Source organism: Lonchura striata, chromosome 18, assembly GCF_046129695.1.
Source record: "Lonchura striata isolate bLonStr1 chromosome 18, bLonStr1.mat, whole genome shotgun sequence".
NCBI classification, from domain to species: Eukaryota; Metazoa; Chordata; class Aves; order Passeriformes; family Estrildidae; genus Lonchura; species Lonchura striata.
The window spans coordinates 8718106-8738851 of NC_134620.1; the positions used below are offsets into that span (position 1 = coordinate 8718106).

The 20746-nt window shown below is 40.3% G+C and overlaps 1 protein-coding gene across 18 annotated transcripts in view; it reads right to left on the reverse strand.

Moving 5' to 3' along the window:
- Positions 1-20746, reverse strand: part of FBRSL1 (fibrosin like 1) — a 501938-nt gene that overhangs the window by 166554 nt on the left and 314638 nt on the right. For all 18 annotated transcript variants that reach the window (XM_077787180.1, XM_031506236.2, XM_077787189.1 and 15 more), the window contains one exon: positions 3919-3948. In XM_077787180.1, the coding sequence (XP_077643306.1) occupies positions 3919-3948 (30 nt within the window). The remainder of the gene's footprint in view (positions 1-3918; positions 3949-20746) is intronic.

The window sequence follows — 20746 nt, forward strand, 5'->3', positions numbered from 1 at the left end:
GTTTGCTATAGCTAAAATACAAACTACAGAATGAATATACAGTAAATACTGACTAAACTTAGAAATACAGTTCCAGTTTTTGCACATTTTACTTAGCATCACATTAAATGAAGAATGCTTGATATCTAACCCCTGATTTGGAGAGCTCACTTACATGGCGGGGCCATGTAATTAAGCTGACAACCCACAATTTCACACAGAGCAGACAGAAGTCCAAGACTGAAAGAACATGAACACTGAATTACTTTTAAAGAAAGAAACAGCCGCCTTTTTTTAATGCAATCTTGAACACTGTTATTAAAAAAATGAGAGCAACATTTTGGAGTAACGAGCAGAGATTACTCATTCCCTTGTTTTACACAAGTTGACTTTTGGCTTTCTGCAGAACACCATTTAACAGAGCACATTACCAAGCTGCTAGCCACTTTTCACAGTGATGCTAAAGCAGGTAAGAGACAATAAGTGGAACTGTTGATGGTTTATATTACTCTATTATGTTAATGTTCACTAAAGTATGCCATAAGCTCTCTCATTACATGTGTATAAACCAATTCTCTGTGGTGTTATTCCTGTGCTAAATGCTATAACTACATAAATCTTGAATTAATGGAGACTTTATAGTTCCTGAAAATGAAGGGTAATTGCTATCTGTTAATGCTGTTGTTGCTATTAAAGGAAGTATATATTTTCAGTAACAATGTTTATGGACCGTGAGCTTCACATCTCAGCTAGCACACAGAGAAGAGACAGTGTAATACAAGTATCAGACTGACTCCCTTTCTGTCCCTCCTCCCTCTCAAAAAGAACAGTATCATTTCCACAGCTTCAGCCAGCAACACTGCAACCCTCCCTACAGCTGCAGAGCCCAAACCAATGCCCTTCACTGAACACAGAGTAAAGGAAACAGGATTTGCATTTCCATCGCGGGGAACGCATGATTTGCTAAGTTTCTCGCTTGGTTAAATGGCTGGACAGCTCACTTTATTAGTTTGGGTATCTCAAACAGTTCTGTGAGAAGCACATGGAGACAGAATGATAGGTGTGAGAAAGTATCATCCCATTTACTTCCTCTGAGATTTCAGCAGTGATGCAGAAGTGAAAGGCTATACTTGGCCAGGGACAGTTCTCAGAAAGTAGATGGGATTGACAAGTCCCCTGCTTTGAGCTCCTCTTCTCCAGTTATTAAAAACAGCAGCGCAATGTTTGGAAACACTCACGGTCTGCTGTGAGACTGTACCTTGCACTAAAGTAATGGCTCCTCTCTCTGATACACTGTACGTGTGACTAACTATGCTCAATTGCTTTTCTCCCCTGGAGCCCCACACAAGGTAAAAAACCAAACCATCGGGAAGGTGTTAATATTTTACAATGCAGGGAAGGTAAAACCTTAATTTTACTCTAACATCTATGTTTGAAAACATTAGCAGCTCAATAGCCCATACACCTATGAACTAAATAAATAGTGGATAATTACTAGCATGGTACAGAGAGAGAAGTAGGAGGTGGAAAATTTCAGTTTTGCTTCTACCTCATTGCTGACTCAGTTTGTACTTGAACACAAATTTTTTTTGTCTGCTTTCCTCGTGAGTTTTATGCAGACAACACTGGCCCGCTGTTTATGACTAACAAAAAATGTTATGCAAATCAAAAGTACATCAGTAATTCCTGCCCTGCCCTTCCTTAGTGCCAGCATATGTAGGTGTACCTTGAAAACGCTGGTTCTTGCTGACCAGGCAGCAGAGCAGCATTGCTTTGTAGCAGTGGGGAAGGAAGCCAACCCATCCCGTAATTTGGGAAGGCTGGTGCTGGGCTAGGCACTGTGCTGAATCCTCCACCTGCCTGCAATAGCCTGGGAGCATTGGCAGGAGATACATTTTGCCATCACAGGGAGGAGGAAAATGAGTGTAGTCCCTCAGGACAGTCACAGCAGAATTTTTACAGCTCTTTGTTGCATCAGTCAGGTTAAGTTTTAGAGAAACACTGGATGAGTTTCCAGGGGAGTGCAGAATGTCAGGTATCAATGGAGCGAGTCAGGCTGCCCCTGTGCTCCCCAGCTGGAAGGCAACGCTGCGCTTACACTGTCCCCATGAAAGGCTTGAAGCATCTTCAACCCTGAGAGTTTATGTGCATGTGCCCACATCTTTGCTGACAAGAAAAGCAGCCCCACTTAATTCCAGAGACCTATGTAACAGGACTGTGTCATGTTTTACGTCTCTGCAGATCAGGCAAGAGATAGAAAGATGATAATCTTGTGCTGCTCTCCTTATGAAGAAATGTTATTATTAAGGCAGAGTCACCTTAAGGAGAAGGTAGCTGGGAAATAGGTGAGCCTAGAAAGTCAAATTACAGTTAAAGAAATGTAAAGAAATGTCATATTAATGGTAAGGAACACTATAATAGCCTTTCATTTGTTGTAAAGGACATCAAGTTACCAGCCAAACACAATGCAGCTTCCTCTGAAGGTAACCTCAGATCCCACATTCTGAAAGCTAATCAATGTTGTTCAGATTTCAATTTCTTCTCTACAAGGTGAAGTCAAACCTAATCTAACAAACGTCAGTCTCAGATGTAATGCCGCTAGCTGGGTCTACCAGTGTAATTTAGATAATCATTAATAGCATAGCTGTATAATAAAACTACATGTCACTTACAACTTCATCTCAGGTTTGACTGGCAGATCTTTAAACAGTTTTCTAAGTGATTGCTTTTACTTCCTTTGATTGGGCAGTCAGAGAAACGTTTTAACCCCATGGTATCTAAGCTTTTAGGGAATAATATTTCACCCTCACCACCCCTGCTGTCAGCTCTGCTGCTGTGTAACCTTGTAAGAAAGAGAACTTGGGGAGAGGGGTACTTTCAGTGAGTGACTTTACACATATATACTCATATAAATTTAGAAGAATATAAAATAAAATATGTACAGTATCTTTCATTCAACACACAATTTACATGTTCCTCTTCAATCAAGCCACCGTCTCAAAACACAGCTTTTGCCATACTCCAAGAATATTTAGTATCTGATGGGATTTTTAAAAGAAGAAGTTGAAGAAACCCTGATGTTTCTAAAGCTCTAACAATACTAACAAAAGGCTTTCAGAGCAGTCTCTTGAACTCATGGTAACCTCTGATGCAGCTGGGTGTGCTGCTGAGGACACAGGGCTATCTGAAGTCAGCCTTTACTTGGGTAATGCTGATCCAGGAGAGAACTCTGTGCCACAGCTTCTCATCAATGAATGCAAGAGACTATACAGCCAAAATATAATAAAGGTTTGATGAAGAGCTGACCTGAGACTAACAGGTTTGATCTGCCAGAAGCTGGCAAGGAATACTCAAGTCTTTTATATATTTGTTTAAAAGCATGGTGCCACTGGTGCTACACAGTGGGACTTGTCTGTTTTCCTTGCAGAGGTGAACAAGAAATCCCCATACATAAACTACAACCTTTCAATGACCAACCTCTGTATTCAAAAGAAGGTCAGAAAAATCATTGCTCTGTGATAAATATGCATGCAACATGACAAAACACTCCTTGACAGTTACCACACTGCCTTGGGAGGGCAGGTCCCATCTTCTAACTGATTACAAAACTGACATCTTCAAAGGTTACTGTATATAAAATATTGGCTCCTGACAAGTTATCAGAGGAAACCTCCAATGAAACAGCACTAATGTTACAACTCAGGTCTCACAAAATGCTCACATAATAATCAATAAAGACTATTATGTTAACAGAACTCTCTTTCCTGTAAATAGAAGCTAGTGAAGATCACAGAGTAGCTGATCTGACGTTTTCTCATTCAGTTGTAGATATTTTTAAATTTGACATGAAGACTGAAGGAAAATGTTATTTTCAAATTCATTCTTATTTTGACTATCAGGGAATTTCCAAGCATATAAAATAAGAAAATTCAGTCTTACCTTATCGTCAATATCGCTCTCGCTGTCACACTGTGGATTAGAGAGAGAAAAAAAAGATTTTGAGAAACACCTTTATGTACGGGGATCTTTTGCATCATCCTCTTAAATCTTTAGGATAGCTGTTTATGATGTTCACAGCTCAATGAAACACACTTCTGATGTCTGCAGTAATGCCTTGTACATTGCTAGCATAAACCAGACAAAGCCAGATTCTCTCTTACACAGATTTAAGGTGTACTCTTACTTGGATGGGGGAAAGCAAACTTTAAATAAAAAAGACAATCAGTGATACATTATAACAACCACTGTAACATGAGTACCACAACAAAAACCATGCTTTTTTATCATCCCAAATATATAGTAACAGTTTTGCATTGCTTCACCTTGATAAGCACTTTGTCATCTAACAAGGAAACTGTGAAACAGGCAATCAATTTCCAATTTAATGAGTGGTACCACGAATAGTAATTAAAATACATCATAAATTTGGGTACATTTTTTAGTTTGAATGAGATCATGATCCCAGAGGGAAGTGTTTACTTAAAGAGTTTTGGAGTGCAATCTCTTTCAGGCTCTGAAAATGAAATACTCTATTTTCACAGCACAAATGATGGAGAGATAACTTGGGCACTGAACATTTCAGGACATGCACATCTTGCTGGCTGGAGCTCAGAAAGATTTACAGCTGGGAACAGCAGTAAATCTCTTGGTGTCTGTTATGCTGACAGAAGTGGTCAGTGTGTTCTGTAGCCTTGGTGCCCAATGGGAATTTTCTCCTTCAGCCAACTGCTGATGGGGATGGCCTGGTGGGTTTCTGTAACTGGCAGCATCCTATAGAGCTCACTGGGTCAACAAGAGAGGACTCTGCAAGCCAGCAGTGACAACCTCCAAATGTGGAAATGGGCCATGAGAAAGCATATGATTCAGTGTCATGAATGTAAAAGAAGGAATAGATCCGTTTGGTCATTTTGTCCAGATTTCCTCCTGGACTGGGGAAGAGGGATCTTTCCTGTCACATCCTTTTATCCTCAAGTCACACAGCAGAAATTTCAGCTGTTACATTCTTAATTTTCTGCTTATTTATGAGAGAATATTTAATCTCTTCTTCTTCTATTTGGCACATGGAATGACTGACCTTAAATACTTGAGGAACCTTTTATTTTTAAATTATCTGAAACACACCGAGCACACAAATAGCTCCACTATATTGGAGGAATCTCCCACAGTGATTCTGCAGTGAAGAGTGCTCAGCTTCCCAACTGACACCTTATTCCCATTTTACTGCAGTGAAAATGCTTGGTTTAAGGAATCTGTTTTTCTATGGTCTTGACTAAGCAGAACTCTTTTTCTTCCAAAATGAAACCATTTTATACTGTCTCACATGATCCACAGCCTGTTTTTCACAGAGAAATCTGACTGTTTAGCAGAATGTGCACAGTTCTAATTGTATGTGTAACCATTCTGAAAAAGAAAGAACCTGAAGAAAAATGGAAGAAGTAATAAGACACTGCCTTGCAGGGGCCAGGAGCTGTGGGTGGGCAAGCTCTATGGGAAAAACCAGAGTTAATACCAGCAAATTGCACAAAGTCCCAGCCAATTGCTTTGTAGTAGGCAAGAACATCAGATAGTCATGTCTTTAGTAAATACCTTGCCATAAGCCATTTGTGCCTTTTTGTGACTTTTATTCTGTCACTGACCTTTATGAAAATTATTATATGAAACACAATTTCTGTTTTTTTTCACAAACCAAAAGTAAAATCAATCCTGATAAATCACCACAAGCAGCCATCTGCTGACTTCCCCAAACCTGTGTCATGCAACCACAGACAATTAGAAGTGTCTGCTCTGGGCCTGGAATGGGACTAATTGTCCATCACACTGAGACATGCTGGAACAGGTTTGCTGGGCAAAGGCTGCCCCAGTACCTGCTGCATTTGTGCTTGCCCAAGACAGCGATAATTCACGCTGACAGAGCAGCACATTCATCAAAACCCAGCTGGGGCTGGGGGAGAATGCAGCACAGCAGTCCACTTCTCATTATTTACATGCTCCTGAGAAACACTGGCTGAGTGGAGGGAAGCCTTTCACCTCCACCCAGGGGGAGCTCAAATCAAGCCCTAATGCTACAGGGACTGTGCATTCCCCCAAATTATTGGCATAATGGAGTGGGTCACAAAGACCTCGTTATTTTACCCTTTAAAGCCTGTCTACACGAAAACATCCTAAGTTACCAATTTAATCCTGGTCCTCATTCACATGAACACTTGTATTTTAGAGGCAGAATATTGTGACTCTGTGATTCACTGTTCAGACTAAAGCATGTTACAGTAGAATTACACCTATTGCAAGAATAGCATAAAGATAAGCCAGCACACTCAGCCATGGGTCTCTTCAAATTGTATGCTTAGACAAGATCAACACAAATTTTAATTCCAACAGGGCTTAAAAATTATACACTGGATTAATAAAATAACCAAATAAATTAAACTTTGAAATCCATTGACTAGAAAGCATTCAAAATTATCACTAAATCTCAGATACTTTTGCCTATGAGTCCTGGTTTAAAAAAACCTCAATACTGTAAACATTACCAAATTTAGCTTAAAAATATTTGAGATGTAAACAATTTTTTTGAACTTTAGTAACCATTATTATTCAAATACAAGGTAGTATTTTAGTCTTCTCTGGTTTTGTAACAGAACATATCTTCCTAATTTTTACTGCATTATGATGTTAAAAAAAGAGACAAGAGGGTTTTTCTTGTTGAAAACAGATTTGACTTCCAAAATTTGTATACCTATAATGAGTATAAAGACCTCTTACAGAGCTTACATTACTAAAAGGTGCAGAACTGCTTTATTTAGGTGCCTAATTTTGCTTTGTACCAATATGCAACTTTGTCTCATGTAGATAAGTGAAAGTTGCAAAAAGCCAGTGAACCATCAAATCCACATGCTAGATTTTATAAACAGACATATGAACGAAGCAAACATCTGCTCTCTGAGGATACATTTTTCCCCATTCAGGATCTATAAAGACTTCATAATTAATTGCTTTTAAAATGGAAAAGACAGCAAAGAATTTTGTTTCATTTTAGCTTACATCTTCCTTACTTTAATCATGATTGCATCAGACTTGAAATTGCAGAAGGCAGCAGGGCTGTGGATGTAGACCCATACGTCAATGTGGCTCCATGTGGACACAGAGCCTTCTGTGAAGCTGTGACTACAAGATGAGTGGTTTAAAAACTGCATTTGTGGCAGTGAGTTGCCTAATTTCTTGTCTGCCTTGTGAAAGCAAATCCTCTGCCCCCTCTGCAGCCACGTAGGATCACTCACACTCACAAACTGTCCCTTGTATTGGTTCCTGCCTGGCTTTAAACCACCAAAATACTGATCTTAATCCATGTGAGGATGTTCCAAACTGGCCTATGGGATGACAGATCATGGAGAGGATTTAACACATTGATATTTATAAAATTTGGACTTCTGCTTAACATACAAGAAAATAAAAACTTGAGACTCATGGCTACCAACCTATGCTAACCTCCCACCGACTCCTGAAGAAAATACAACCACCTTTGGTGGAAAAGGCCCCAAGCTGCAAATTCCCACAGGTTTACTTTGTTTTATGTAAAAGGAACAGGCAAGTGTGGGAACACTTGCATCAAGAAACAGGAACCCAGAGGCTGCTGAAGGAGCAGCAGCACAGAAAAACTGACGGCAGCAAAACCAAACGGGCGCAGCCAGAGCTGCGAAAAGCAGAACCGCTGCTGACCCCGTCCCTCCCCTTGGCCAGGGTGTGCTTGTTGAAAACTCCCAGTTTCGAAGGGCTGCTTCAGTTTTGTGGGAAAGCTTCAGCCTCTGCTCCAGCCTCCTCCTCACCCCCCAGCACAGACACGAGGCAGGGACTGTGTCGCCGGGATGCTGGAATGGATGACGCGGTCACGGGAGAAACTTTGGTTTGGCCACAGAGGATTTTCTGTGGCTTAAAAGCCAACTTATCCCGTGTGAGGAGGAGGAGGAGGCCATGCTGCGAAGGCTGAGGCCACCACCCGGCCAGGCTCACCTCCCACGCTGCTGTTGTTGAGGGACAAAAGCCCTTGTCAAAACAAAAAAAGTTAAAGAAAATGTGGAGAATGGCAACTGTTGAAAGCAACGGGGGCTCATTGAAAGACAAAAGCTTCAATTACCTGATTTTTCTAAAGTCCTGTTAACACTCCTGGTCTATAAGCAGGACTGTAAACAGCCATTGTACAGGGTTCATAAAGGCTCCTAAAGGGATTATTCACTGGGTTGTGCCAATTGCATCTCAATTCCACCAAGAATGTTTGCAAAGTTGAGCCCTAATTGTGCAGCTTTTTGGAAACAATTTCTTGCAGTGACAGATTCCAGTCAGAAGGAAGCCTCCCATAAGGTGAGGTTCAGCAGGACAACACAAAACTCAGGAATCACAGAAGGAGCATCCATGTGTGTAGACTGGGCCTTCTCATTTTTTTGATGCCTGGGGTGAAATCTCTCTTTACAAGACCCCTTTCCATCATGGTTTTCCAACCAGGCAAGGAGCTGTGATGCATTCCGTGACCTCCTTCTACAAACCACCTCAAGGGGGGACAAAGATGAATTTATGGCTACTGTAAAACAGACAACAGTGTATTTGGCAAAGGACTTTCTCTTACCTTTAGACTGGCATCGAGCTCCTTACAAGCTATATTAAAACTGTCCTATGATTCTCATTTTCTGGTGAGTGTAGGAATCAGGAGAATGTCCTTTGACTCTTTTCTTACCCCCAATGTTTTAACTACTACGTCATTCAGTTTTTCTTGACATAATAAAAACACTGCATTGATTAACTGACATCACATAGTCATGTAAACTGTCTCATGCCAGGAATAAGAGCTTCAAGAAATGAAAACAAAACCATCCAAGTCTCCAACAAGACTGGCAATACCTGGATGTTATGTCAATGATGGGTGTAGAGAAATATGGTTATTTCAAATGGAGCCACTTCCTCCAAGCTTCTGAGAAGCTACCTCAGCTTATCCACACAAAAATGGTTATCTCCTACTTCACCCAAACCCAGGGGTTTATGATTAAGGTTGTGACTACACAGTCCCAAGGCTGTGGGCCCAGTTGTGTCAGATGCTGTAGGGCACAGGAGTTACAGGTTCTTGCTCAGACAGCTGAGAGAAAGGCTTGTTTTTTTCCTCTCCACATAAACACATATACCTATAGATATTATTTATACTATGATTAAGCAGAGAGTGATAGACATATAAGCTAGCCACGTGAAGAAACAGATCCCAGCCTGGAGGGACATGTAATCTAACCAGTCTACCTGCAACTAGAACTGTCTGGGGAAGTGCAAGGCTGAGAGGAGAGGAGGCAAAAATATTACATATACTCCCTAGAACATTACAATGAAAGCTGGCAGGGTAGAATATGTATGTAGAAACTTGCACAGAATATCTGAACAGTGAAGACACCTATACAGCCTGCACACCCACTCCACAGCCATGTTACCGCTATCTTATTATTTCCAATCATATTTAATTACTGAATTTTCTTTTAATAGCAAGACTTGGGGAAGTAGTAAGCTTAAATCCCGGCTTTTTAATGTTTCTTTTAAAGGAAGGAGTAAAATCAAGCCTGTTTTTCAGAGCCCTCACTTCCCCATGCCCTGTGAGCTGACTTCCCGGGAGCAGCGGCAGTGGTACGGATGTGCGCTTGTGTGTGCAGGGGAGGGTGTTGTTTCCTATTAAGTCTGGCATCAGATTCATGTCTGCAGGGGCTTGCTTAAGATGATAGGAAGAGAGAGTTTTATCATGAGCCAGACTGACAGAAAAGCTTGCTAATGGGACTTGAGGCATACACAGGAAAGAAAGTGCCAAAACATTAAGCTACCGCCAAGTGTCAGAGGGCCACTGATTTATTGCAGCAATTTTGCCACTGTGTCCTTTATAAGGTCCCACAAGTCCTTCCTCCTGGCAAGAAGCTGTGAGCTGCTGCAGCTCGGGGAGAAGTTTAGATCCAGAGCACAGAAAGTGTCCAAGCGAAAGGCGGGGGCCGGGGGGAGGACGGAAATCGAATGTTGACTTGAACTTGCCCCAGGCAGCAGAGTCCTCTTAGCTCCACTGCCTCCCTGACAGCTTGATGAAATGAGTCAGGGCCTCCCCATGGCTAGACCAGCTCAGGCTTCCAAGTGCCGGGGTAGAGCTGTAAGAAACAGATTGAGCCTCAGGGCAGCAATTTTTTTTTTTCCCTTTCTCTCCTCAGCATTTGGCTGGGGGAAGGGGGAGGTTATGAGCACTACAGATGTATAGGCTGAGCCTTTGTCTGCAGAGGGGGAGGGCGAGGGGGAGAGAGAAGAACAGCAAGAGAGTATTAGCCATGGCAGCCGAGAATAGCCCAGAGCACTATAACTAATTTTGAGGGGCAGTGATGCATTGTACGGGCTATGTGCTGTTTGGTCTGAGGGGGCCCCTGTTGTGAAGCAGCAATCAAGAGGACATTTTGTTAAGTGACCAACAGCTGTCATCTGCAAGCCCAGAGTGGGGAAGGAGGGAGCAAGAGGAAAGGGAAAAGGGAAAAAAAAAAAAAAAAAAAAAAAAAAAAAAAAAAAAAGAGCATTTGTCCCTTGAAGGCAGAGCACATTAATCCACCAATCTGCCACAGCTTTAACTCTAAACGTGCTCGGTGCCTCCAAAGACTCGAGCTCCACTCCATCAGCCACCCGGAGAGATGGGCACCTCTCGCCCTGCTCCAGCCTGCCGGATGCAGGGAGCTTCTCTACCTCTGTGGGTTGAGAAACCGACGCTAAAAATACTGTTTAAGTCTCTTTTCATTCCATAAAATTGAGTTGATCTGCTGCAGCTTAGGGTCAATCCCTCAAGGACTGTTTTTCCCCCCTTCCCTTTTTCATAGCACTCATAAATTAATCAGGAAGACCCTGACTAAGTCATTTCATGCTGTACAACATAAAAGAAAGTCCCCTGATGATCCATGCAAGGATCTATTAAAAGCGGGAGGAGGGAGGGAGGAAGGGTTAGGGAAGAGGGAGAAAAAGGAGGGGGGGGGGAAGAAAAAAATCTCAACCTTTTTGATATTTTAGGATAAAAGCTGGAGGACTTTGTTACGAATTCTAGCCAACATCAAAACACCTTAAATAATTCAAAGAACATGTTAAAGGGAAGAAACTGAATGTTGCTCTGATGTTCAGTTGATGCAACGCAGAATATTACCCAAAACAGCACAGCCTGTTAAGGGAGGCAGCAGCCTTGAGCATTTCAGTTCTTTAGAAAAATGTCAGAACCTGTAAAAATCATAATTTCCAGCAACTTTTTTTTTTTTTTTTTTTTTGCATGATATAAACTCAGCGAGACTGAAATGTAGGTTTCTGACAAGCTGTTAACAAGACAACTTTAGAAATCTGTCTGGAGCTCTCAGGGAGATGGGCTGCCATTTCACTGCTTCGAAGAAGTTCATGACATGACAAGCAAAAATCAGGGAACAGAGACCTAAAAACCACGGTGTAATTTTCATTTGCTTCTGTCGTGAAAGAATTCAAGCAGAAATATTAGAAGGCTGCACAACTAAAAAAGCCAGGAACTGGAAAATCATTGCTGTGGTTTGACAAGCACATCTTTTATGCTGAAAATGGTTTCTTTATTATTATACCTATACACAGGAAAGCACTTTGGAGAAAAAGGAATAATCACAAATTATTCCTTAAGACCTACAACCTAAGATCTACAACTGCCTACTCTCCAGCCAAGTCTAAAAATTACCTAGTTCAAGACAGAGAGTGACCAACCCATCTTGAAAAAGCTGTATAAGCCACCAGATTTCTGTTCATTTCCCACAGCCTTCCCCCACAAAGAAAGGTAGAAAGCTCCTTCCATAGTGCAGTCATTTACTGGAGCCTACACAGATAAATGCTGCTACCTAAATGCTTAATAAAGACACATTCATTAAAAAAAGAAAAGTCAGCATCCAATGCCATCTACACACCAGAGTTTGGCACCACACTCAGGAGAGCCCTTCTGGCTGGTTTATCATATTATACCTCCTACTTCAGGCCTTAATATACCACTAGAATGCTTTGCCATAATTTTTGGATGAATAATGATGCTCTTTCCAGAATCAATCTATTCTACTCAATAGTCAGAAAAAAAGTAGATCTATATATCTATCCTCATACAATACACCTCTTTCAATATATAGTCTCCCTCACTTTCTCTTTCACTATTTGGACTCATTCTAAGTATTTAATGGTAGGCTGATGGAGCTGCCTGGAAGTCAATTTACTGACTGTGATTGACTCATTATATCTATGGTTGCAGAATCTCAGCACCCTTGGGAAAACTTGGAAAACCCAACATACAATTTTATGCTTAATTTCAGCCCATATTTCCCAAGGAGAGTGATCAAACAATGCAGGAGGTAATTTTCACTTGTACTGTCTATGACTACACCAAAGGGTAATGTGAATTATGGGCCACACTTAGCCCAGCATGTGCAGGGATCACACAAATAATGAACTGGAGCCTTTTCACCTCCTTCCTACCTCTCCTTGTTTCCACACCATCTCCAGCCATGCACCCACAGCCACACTTGGGTAATTGAAAGAACAGTGCAGCAAAGTTGAATAGTTGATGCTGCATTTCACCAATTTATAAAACAGAGGAAACTCTGACAAGAAAAGGGATGCAGTCTGCTTCTCTTCTGAAGTGCTCACAAGCTCTTTTCTCTCTTTCCTTGCTTGGGCATTGTGTCACCTGTCACTCATTTTCTTTTCATTAGACACTCTTGGAGACATTACAGAAGCCGTACACGGGTTTTCACTAATAAACCAGAAAACACCCATTACTTTCTAATTCTCTTGTTTTAGGCTATGACTAACACCATGTGTTTGCAAGAGACATCTTGTCCCCTTTACCATGAGCCTCCTGGCTCAGAGTTACCTGGACCCCCTGCCCCAGCTGCTTTGGTCCCTCATGCTCTCCTGAGAGGAGCAGAAACCAAGATGGGATATGCAGTGACTGCACAGAGCAACTCTGGTTTTGTTTAATGCAAGGATGCCTAGATGATACATCCAAGAGAAAAAAAATGGCTTAAAGCCATTATTTATAACCATGAGAGGCTGCTGCTGTTTGGAGAGGGGGTTATAAGCTTTCTCTAAAATTAAGGAGTTCAGGACTTAATATGGATATAGTCAAAAGCCACTTCAACCATAATGATTTGTCTAGTAATTCCCCATTTACTCTAAACATCAGTTTTACTCTATTTGGATTGCAAATCTAGTCTATTACTATGCCATGTCCACATTGCTGTGGAGTCACCAAAAACTACTGGGCCAGTGCAAAACAACAGAATTTGTTAAAGTACCCTCCTTTAACGAGAAAGCATTTAGTTATTCTCAGCTATGTGACTCCATGCTATGTGACTCTGTTTGGGAGCTCCATTTACATATTTATTTAGTAGAGAACATGCATGGCTGTCTTCCCTCTGTGCAAAACCATTATGAGCTGCAGGAAGCTGTTAGAGAGGATTTCAGCATGGAACTCAGGAGGAAGGGCACTTCCAAATACCTCCCTATCCTGCTAAATGACAGCCACCCTCTGGAATCAGGGTGATGGATTTCTGGTTATGAAGCTTGCTGTGGTTTCTTACAGCTCATTCACGTGAATGCTTAGTTTATTTCATTTATACACTTAATTTCTTGATGTATGTATTTACACACACACACTTTTTCTCATGCTGCCAAATTCTGTTCCTCCTTACTCCTCCCTTTAAGTCCAAGTGGTGCAGCAACAAAAGAACACACCAGGTTAGGCATGAAGACACCCATCTGAGAACCCTAAAGTTCCCCCACAGGAGTATTTCAGCTTTTTGCATTCAAATTCAAGCTGAAGGCCCAAAAATGTCTGACATGAACATTCAGAAGTGGGGACTAATTTTAGAACCAGAGCTGACATGACTCGGGTGTGAAGGCAAATCTCTGCTGTGCCTTGTCACCACTCAGGCTGGAGCTGGCAGGTGGGTGAAGCTGGGCTGACCAGCTACACACCTGGAAACACACCACTGCCCTGGTAAATAAAACATTTTAGAGCAGTGTTTAATGAGGGATTCTGGATGTGGAAAACAATCTAAAGCACCTACTGTGTTCTCAAAATACACTAATTCAGTGAAAAGAACTCCAGCTCATTCTTCACTTAATGAATATATGAAGGTTAAGTGAATCAGCTGCTTTGTTTTACCAAATGCCTTTAGTCCCTTAAAGTCCCTGTTGCTGTCAGAGTCAAGATTAACTATACTCTTATATAATTAATGTAATGATTAATGTTATTTAATTCCACAGCTATTTAACTCATAGCAAGGTTTATGTTGTTGTGGGTAAAAAATATTAAGTTTACTATAGCTACTATTGATGTTTGCATTATTGAACATTAAAATTCAAATCTGGTAAAATATTTAGCACAAGAATTGAGACATCTACAGAAGGCCTATTCCTTCAAGGAAACCCAGAGCATGTGCTCACAAATTTCAACCATTGCTTTTAAAATAAACCTTAAGGGATGGCTGCCCCACTCATGACAGGAGAACTACCCTGGAACAAAGAAATTCACCTAGAGAGAAATAAAAAAGATTTTAAATATGAAAACTAAAAACCACCTCTGCACACCTCCACATCCCCAATATCCAGCAGTTGTCATTAGCATTAATACATTGCAAATTAAGTCTGCTTTTTTATTTTCCTTTCATTTAGATCTTAAAAATATTGAAGTCTTGGAAATGAAGGACAAGTATTGCTTAGGACATATATTGGGGTATCTTCAATGTCATCTAAGGACTATAGCAGAGACTTCAAACTAATTAGATAAGAAAATAATACACTTGGTTATTCACTCTTACAGAATTATGCCCCATCAAAGCTAAATATAAAAGCTTCAAGACCTATGCCATTACCTGGAGAATACTTCTTTGGACCACTAAATGACAAACCTTTAAACACTAACTTTGAAAATATATATATATATACTACTTCAGGTAAAATTGTAAAGGCTTCCCCCTACCTTCTGTCTGCTCCTCTCTTTCAAAGCCCCATGATACTCATTTGTTCTTGTCAGCCCCCAAAATGCCCATGAGTGATGGAAATGTGATGATTAACAAATGGAGCCTCCTACATCACTGTTCTGCTTTCAGACTCCAAGGTAGCTTGACCAGCACTGACCTCAAAGACCAAGACAAGGGTTGGCTGCACATGGTGAAAGATGGGAATGTGAGTATTCTTAGCTAAGCCATCCTGAAACTTTCTGAACAGGCTTGAGCAAATTCATGCTTTCCTGTTGTCACTTCTAAAATTTGTATTTTCCTTCCAGAGCAGACGAGGAAATGCTCAGCTCTGTGGATAGATGTCATTTATGAACAGAAATTCCAGCATGTCAAAGTGTTCCCTCAGCATTGATGACCACCTATTTGTCTAATCCAGACTTGAGCAATTACTTGAGAATAAAAGAAAGAGAAAACATCTCAACAAGATGGGAAAGAAGAGAAAAAGAACAGAAGACTGAAGAGTAAAAATGGAAAAAAAACAACTTACTGCTCTGTGGCCCAATAATGAGATGGGGCTGTTGGGAATGGACTATATCACCTTTCATTAGTACAACGAGGAAATAATAATTAGCTGGAACAAGCTATTATGTATTTGTCACAGAGTCAGAACACATTGAATTATACAAACCTTTTATTTTCCAGTAAGTTATGATGAACAGAGGCGAATGTGAAATCTGTTTGAAGGACTGGAAAATACCTTGAAGCAGGATATTTAACCCCTCTCAGTTTGTGTGCACTGTCACTATGAAGCAGGCAAGTTTTCGGCACATTTTGTTCTTTTTTCACTTGTGAATGTTGCTGTATCAGCTGTGATACACCAACCAGCTCACGTGTGGCTTGCAGCCACACTCAGCAATAAAATGCATAAATAGCAACTCACGATAATGCTATTATTAGTACATGTCCCTACTGCATATCGAATAACAACAGGGGTTTTCACAGACTGCAGAGTAATCAGGTGTCTTTAAATATGCTTTAAAGCTTTTTCATGGAGGGAGTGAGGGGAAGTTCTTTTCAGAGTTTATGCAAAGATAACTGAAGGCTCAAGAGCTTCTGGGCAGCTTTTAGGAGCACAGGCTGAGAATGACAGTACTAATAATCAATGTAATCAATGTACAGCAAAAAATATTCTTTTAAATTCACACCTAACACTTGTTTATGAAGAAGAAGCAGTATTCAAAACAAACCACTGTGTTAGCTCAGCTGGCTAATGAATAATTGCCACAATTACAAAAACAAATCTTTGCTTTCAATTTTCAGTAAGCAGAGCTTTAGAAGAACAAACTACTCTTGAAAGCATGATAGGGGTTTTTTCCTAAAAAAGGAAAGAAAGAAATCCTTCCTAGCAACTACAATTATGATACTTTCATGTCAAATGAATTATATTGCAGAAAATAAATCTTTCTAAGATGCACAAGAGGGTTATCTGGCTCCAGTCAGACTTATGCATTACTGGTTTTATATGTTGTACTCGACTTGATTAATATAGGTAATCAAATTATACTGCCTTCCACTGTGCTCTCAAATTCAAGGCTATAATGTTTTCAATGACAAAGTTCATAGAGTTGTATAAAAATGTACCTCGTGCTGTACCAGCACTTTATTGCTGTAGTAAAACACCATTTTCAATTTAGTAATAAGTGATATAAAACAGAGTGTCTTGATTGGCAGGGTCGTATTCATTATGCAGTGCCCTACGACACAGCACAGTTCCCAATGAAAATTTAAGAACAGAGTCTACCACAATCTCAGATGCTGATACTTAAGGGAATTAAATGATTCCTTTCTCATGAGTTCCCCACAAGAAGGACCAGGAACTGAACACAAACACACACACATTTCACACACACACACACACACACACACACGTGTGGATGGAAAGGAGAAAGGGACAGGAATGGACTCAACATTCTGCTACTCCATGCAGGCTCTCTGGCACCAGAGCCAATCCTATACTGCTCCTTCCCACTTGGAATAGGAAAGGAGAAGAGAAAATAGCAGAAAAAGAGGAAGCATGACACTCAAGATAGCAGCAAATATTGGAGAAATCTTCCTGGCTCTTCCACTGGCCTGACCAGTGACCAGAAGAAGTGACTCTGAGTGTTTAACTTGAGGGGCCTTAATGAAGTTGTGTTATCAAGTGCTCTTCACTTTATGAACATCAGGATTCTCTAAAGAGCTGTAAATTAGCCTGTCAAAACCAGTAACATCTTAACTTTGCAGCTATCTTTGAATATGTAAATTGTAACCCTTCCCTTCCTTCTTTTCCCTTCCATAAATCAGGAATAATTTACCTTATCTGTGAACAAACCAACCAATCTGTGGATTCCACGGAGGCCAAGTATTCTGGGGAGCCTTGTCATCACTGCAAACACTATCTAGGGGAGCAAGAATTATAAAGCCATTTTCTGTTGAACTAAATGGCAGAGATATTGTCAGCTGGTATCTTTTCTAAGCATGTACAGTGAGCAAATGATATGATCAGGAAAGACAACTCTTGGAGTCAGGAATTAGTAATGTTATCTTAGTTTTGTTTCCTTGGCAACTTGACCTTTCATAATTTGCCCAAAGGCAAAATATGGGCAGCATATCCCTTTCAAATCATACCTCAATAATCTTCTGATTAAAAGCATCACCAGAATGTGGCCTTGCCATAAGATGGAGAATTAACGACTCTCTACTAAATGATCCACTGATGTTGAATCTAATTTAAGTAGCCTTGCAAGAATATTTAACACTTAATGATAGGCTCTGTATTAGAGTAGGTTTAATCTAGGATGCAGCCACAGATGTCATAAGAAGGAATTAATCAGCATTGCTTCCACTAAAACAGAAATGCAAAATTGCAGAACAGAATGTATTAGAAACAGATTAAAGGACTGGGACTTAAAACATAAAAGAAAGAGAGCTGATACCACCCTCAGAGAGCTAATTTTAAATACAGGAAAACTTAATTCGCCTTCAACTGAAGAATTAGGGTGTTTGAAGTTACTAAAGAGAAGCCTGTGTTATCAAGAAGCAAAGAAAGGCAGATAGTATTTTCCTTCATCAATTAAAAATGAAAGCCCAACCCAAATATTAATGCCTGCCTTAAAATCCCAGCAAAATGAATTTATTGATGCTCTAGGGACTATTGCTGCATCCCACATGAAGCTCTGTACTTAATGGAGTGCTGTGGAAGTTTCATTGATTTGAAAAACTCCTGCTGATTTAGGTAAGTTTAGAAAGTTTACCTTTCAGAAAAGTAAATATTGGACAAAGAGAAACAGACCCAATGGTTATTGTTATGAAATGTGTGCAGTTGGGGGAAAACAGGAAATAGAGTGTTTGAAAATTCACTCCAAAAGCCCAGTACTGAGAGAAATTGCCCATCCAAAAGTTTGTGCAAAGATCTACGTTACAATTAGCTGTTGTTGCATCTTTCAATTTATGTTCTCCCCTGTTGTTTGAGGACCTTATGCAGCCCACAGGGTTTTTGCTGCCCAGTGTCTTTCATTGAAGATGACATGTGAAAGTATAAAGGCAGAAGGGAGCACACAGCATCACTTCAGAGCATTCATATAGCACAAGTCATTACACTTCAGACAGAAAATCTCCTCTGTTCTTGTCTGAAGATATTCAGAGTGAATCCCCTAATCATATGAATCTTTAGAAGCATATATCATGGATTAAAAATTGCATTCTTAAATTTTTTTACAGTTAACATTCCTGGAAATGACAGAGAAAACCTCAGTTCAGCGCAGTTTTCTCCTGAAAATATCAAGGTGTGTACTGAATACTCCAATGTCCTGAATCAACAAGTCAAATTCCTGATTTGGTATCATGGCTATTAAATGGTTTTGGGCTCAGCTGAGTGGCCCTTCCTTGAAAAATTATGAAACAATGTAGCTTTGGCCCCAATTTTCATTGATAGCCTAATAGAACATAGAAATAATCTCAGTGCTTGCTCCCAAATGAATGAAAAACTTATATAAAGCTTTGATCTTGATGGAAGAATCCATCAAGACTTCCCATTTGTCTCCCTAATTACTTGCTTTGATGCTCATGGCTTGCAATCACTGCATAAGTTAATGTCCTGGGGTTGCCATGGCTACCATTAGTGAAGCAGAGTGAGCCATGGCTCTGCACATCAGCCACCTTTGGTCGAGCTCTGCCTCCTACCCCGGCTGCTCCTCCACCAGGGATGGGGGGAAGGTTCTCCTGCGCTGAGCCAGAGTTAATAAATAATTCCTCTTCATGTTACTGCAAATGTTACTGGTAACATCCACTTCACCTTTCTCTCTGCTGCTCATACACTGGAGGTCTGGAAAGCAGTGAAGTGGTCAGAAGATAAGAGTGCAAGCAAGGACTGGATTCACTTCCTAACTTGAACCACAGATTGCCAAGTGGTTCTGAACCTTGATTTTCCTGACTCTTGGAGGACGACAGTGATGCATCTTTCACCCCACAGTCCTGTTTTGAGAACACAGTGCTAAGAGAAAAGGAGCAATAGTATTCAATTTTCATTTAAAATTTGCTTTAAGTGACTTCCTTGTATTTCTACAACTTCCTGGTTATCTAAAGACGTTTCATTAAACCTCGACACTTCTTTTTTAATAAAGGACACCGAATAAGTAATGATGCATAATATACTTCAACATTACTGTAATTGCTCATTGAAAATAAGAAATGAGAAATCACGTTCTTGTTTGCTTATCTGATGATCTCTAAAGACAATGACACACATGATAAAGCCACAATGTGATGCATTTCCTCATTTATTGTATTGATCTGATTTAATGTAATATCCAGAAATGCAATACTAACCCATTAAGTGGCAACAAAAGTTATATTTTGCTCCGGAGTGTATTTGTAACTTAAGTCCACACACAAATTTTTGTACTTTGTGCAATTAGTTCATACAAGTTTTCAGCACAATCTGTTCTCAGAAATTTCCATTCTGAAAAGGATGACAAACATTTATGAGTGGGAACCATCATCCTACCATATTTCAAATAACTAACCAAAGTTGACTGAAAAATTCCTACAGCAACACAGTGCTGCTTATTTTAGTTATTAGGAAGATAGATTACTTCAATACTCTCTTCCTGCCAAAGTCTTACACATTCTTTTAAGAGTATGAACTCTAAATCTTTTTTGGTTCTGAATACAGTATTTTCCTCTGGGAGGTATAGTACATGGTAAGTATGAAAAGTTAACATGTAATTAGCATGGTAATGTCTAAGCAAATTGCATCATGCTAGAGTTAATAGAGGTTCAGATCAGAAATACTCCTCAGAGCACAGGCAGCAGGAATTACAAATTTTCATGAGGCTCAGTCACCTGAAAACCTCCAGGATCCTAAAGCACCTGCCAAACACCCTGGCACTGCAGATACTCTGCTGCTCCTCACCAAGCTGTGGTGTTCAGCACAGCTCCACAAGGATTTGTCCTGAAGTTTGGAAATCACTTGGACACAGCTTTTGCAAGGAGCAAATGGTTGGTGGGATGGTGGGAAGTGACAGCACTCACATGCTACAGGACCAGGTTCTAAATATTTACCCACAGGATGACACCAGGATACTTTGATTAGACGCACTCTTGGCTAATTTTCCTCACAATTAAATTCACTTATTTTACTCAAGGAGTGACTATTAAAAATAAATCTACTGCATTTTTATTTTGGGTAGATCTTGTAGTTAAGTCACGCCTGACAAGATGTGAATCAGAACCAT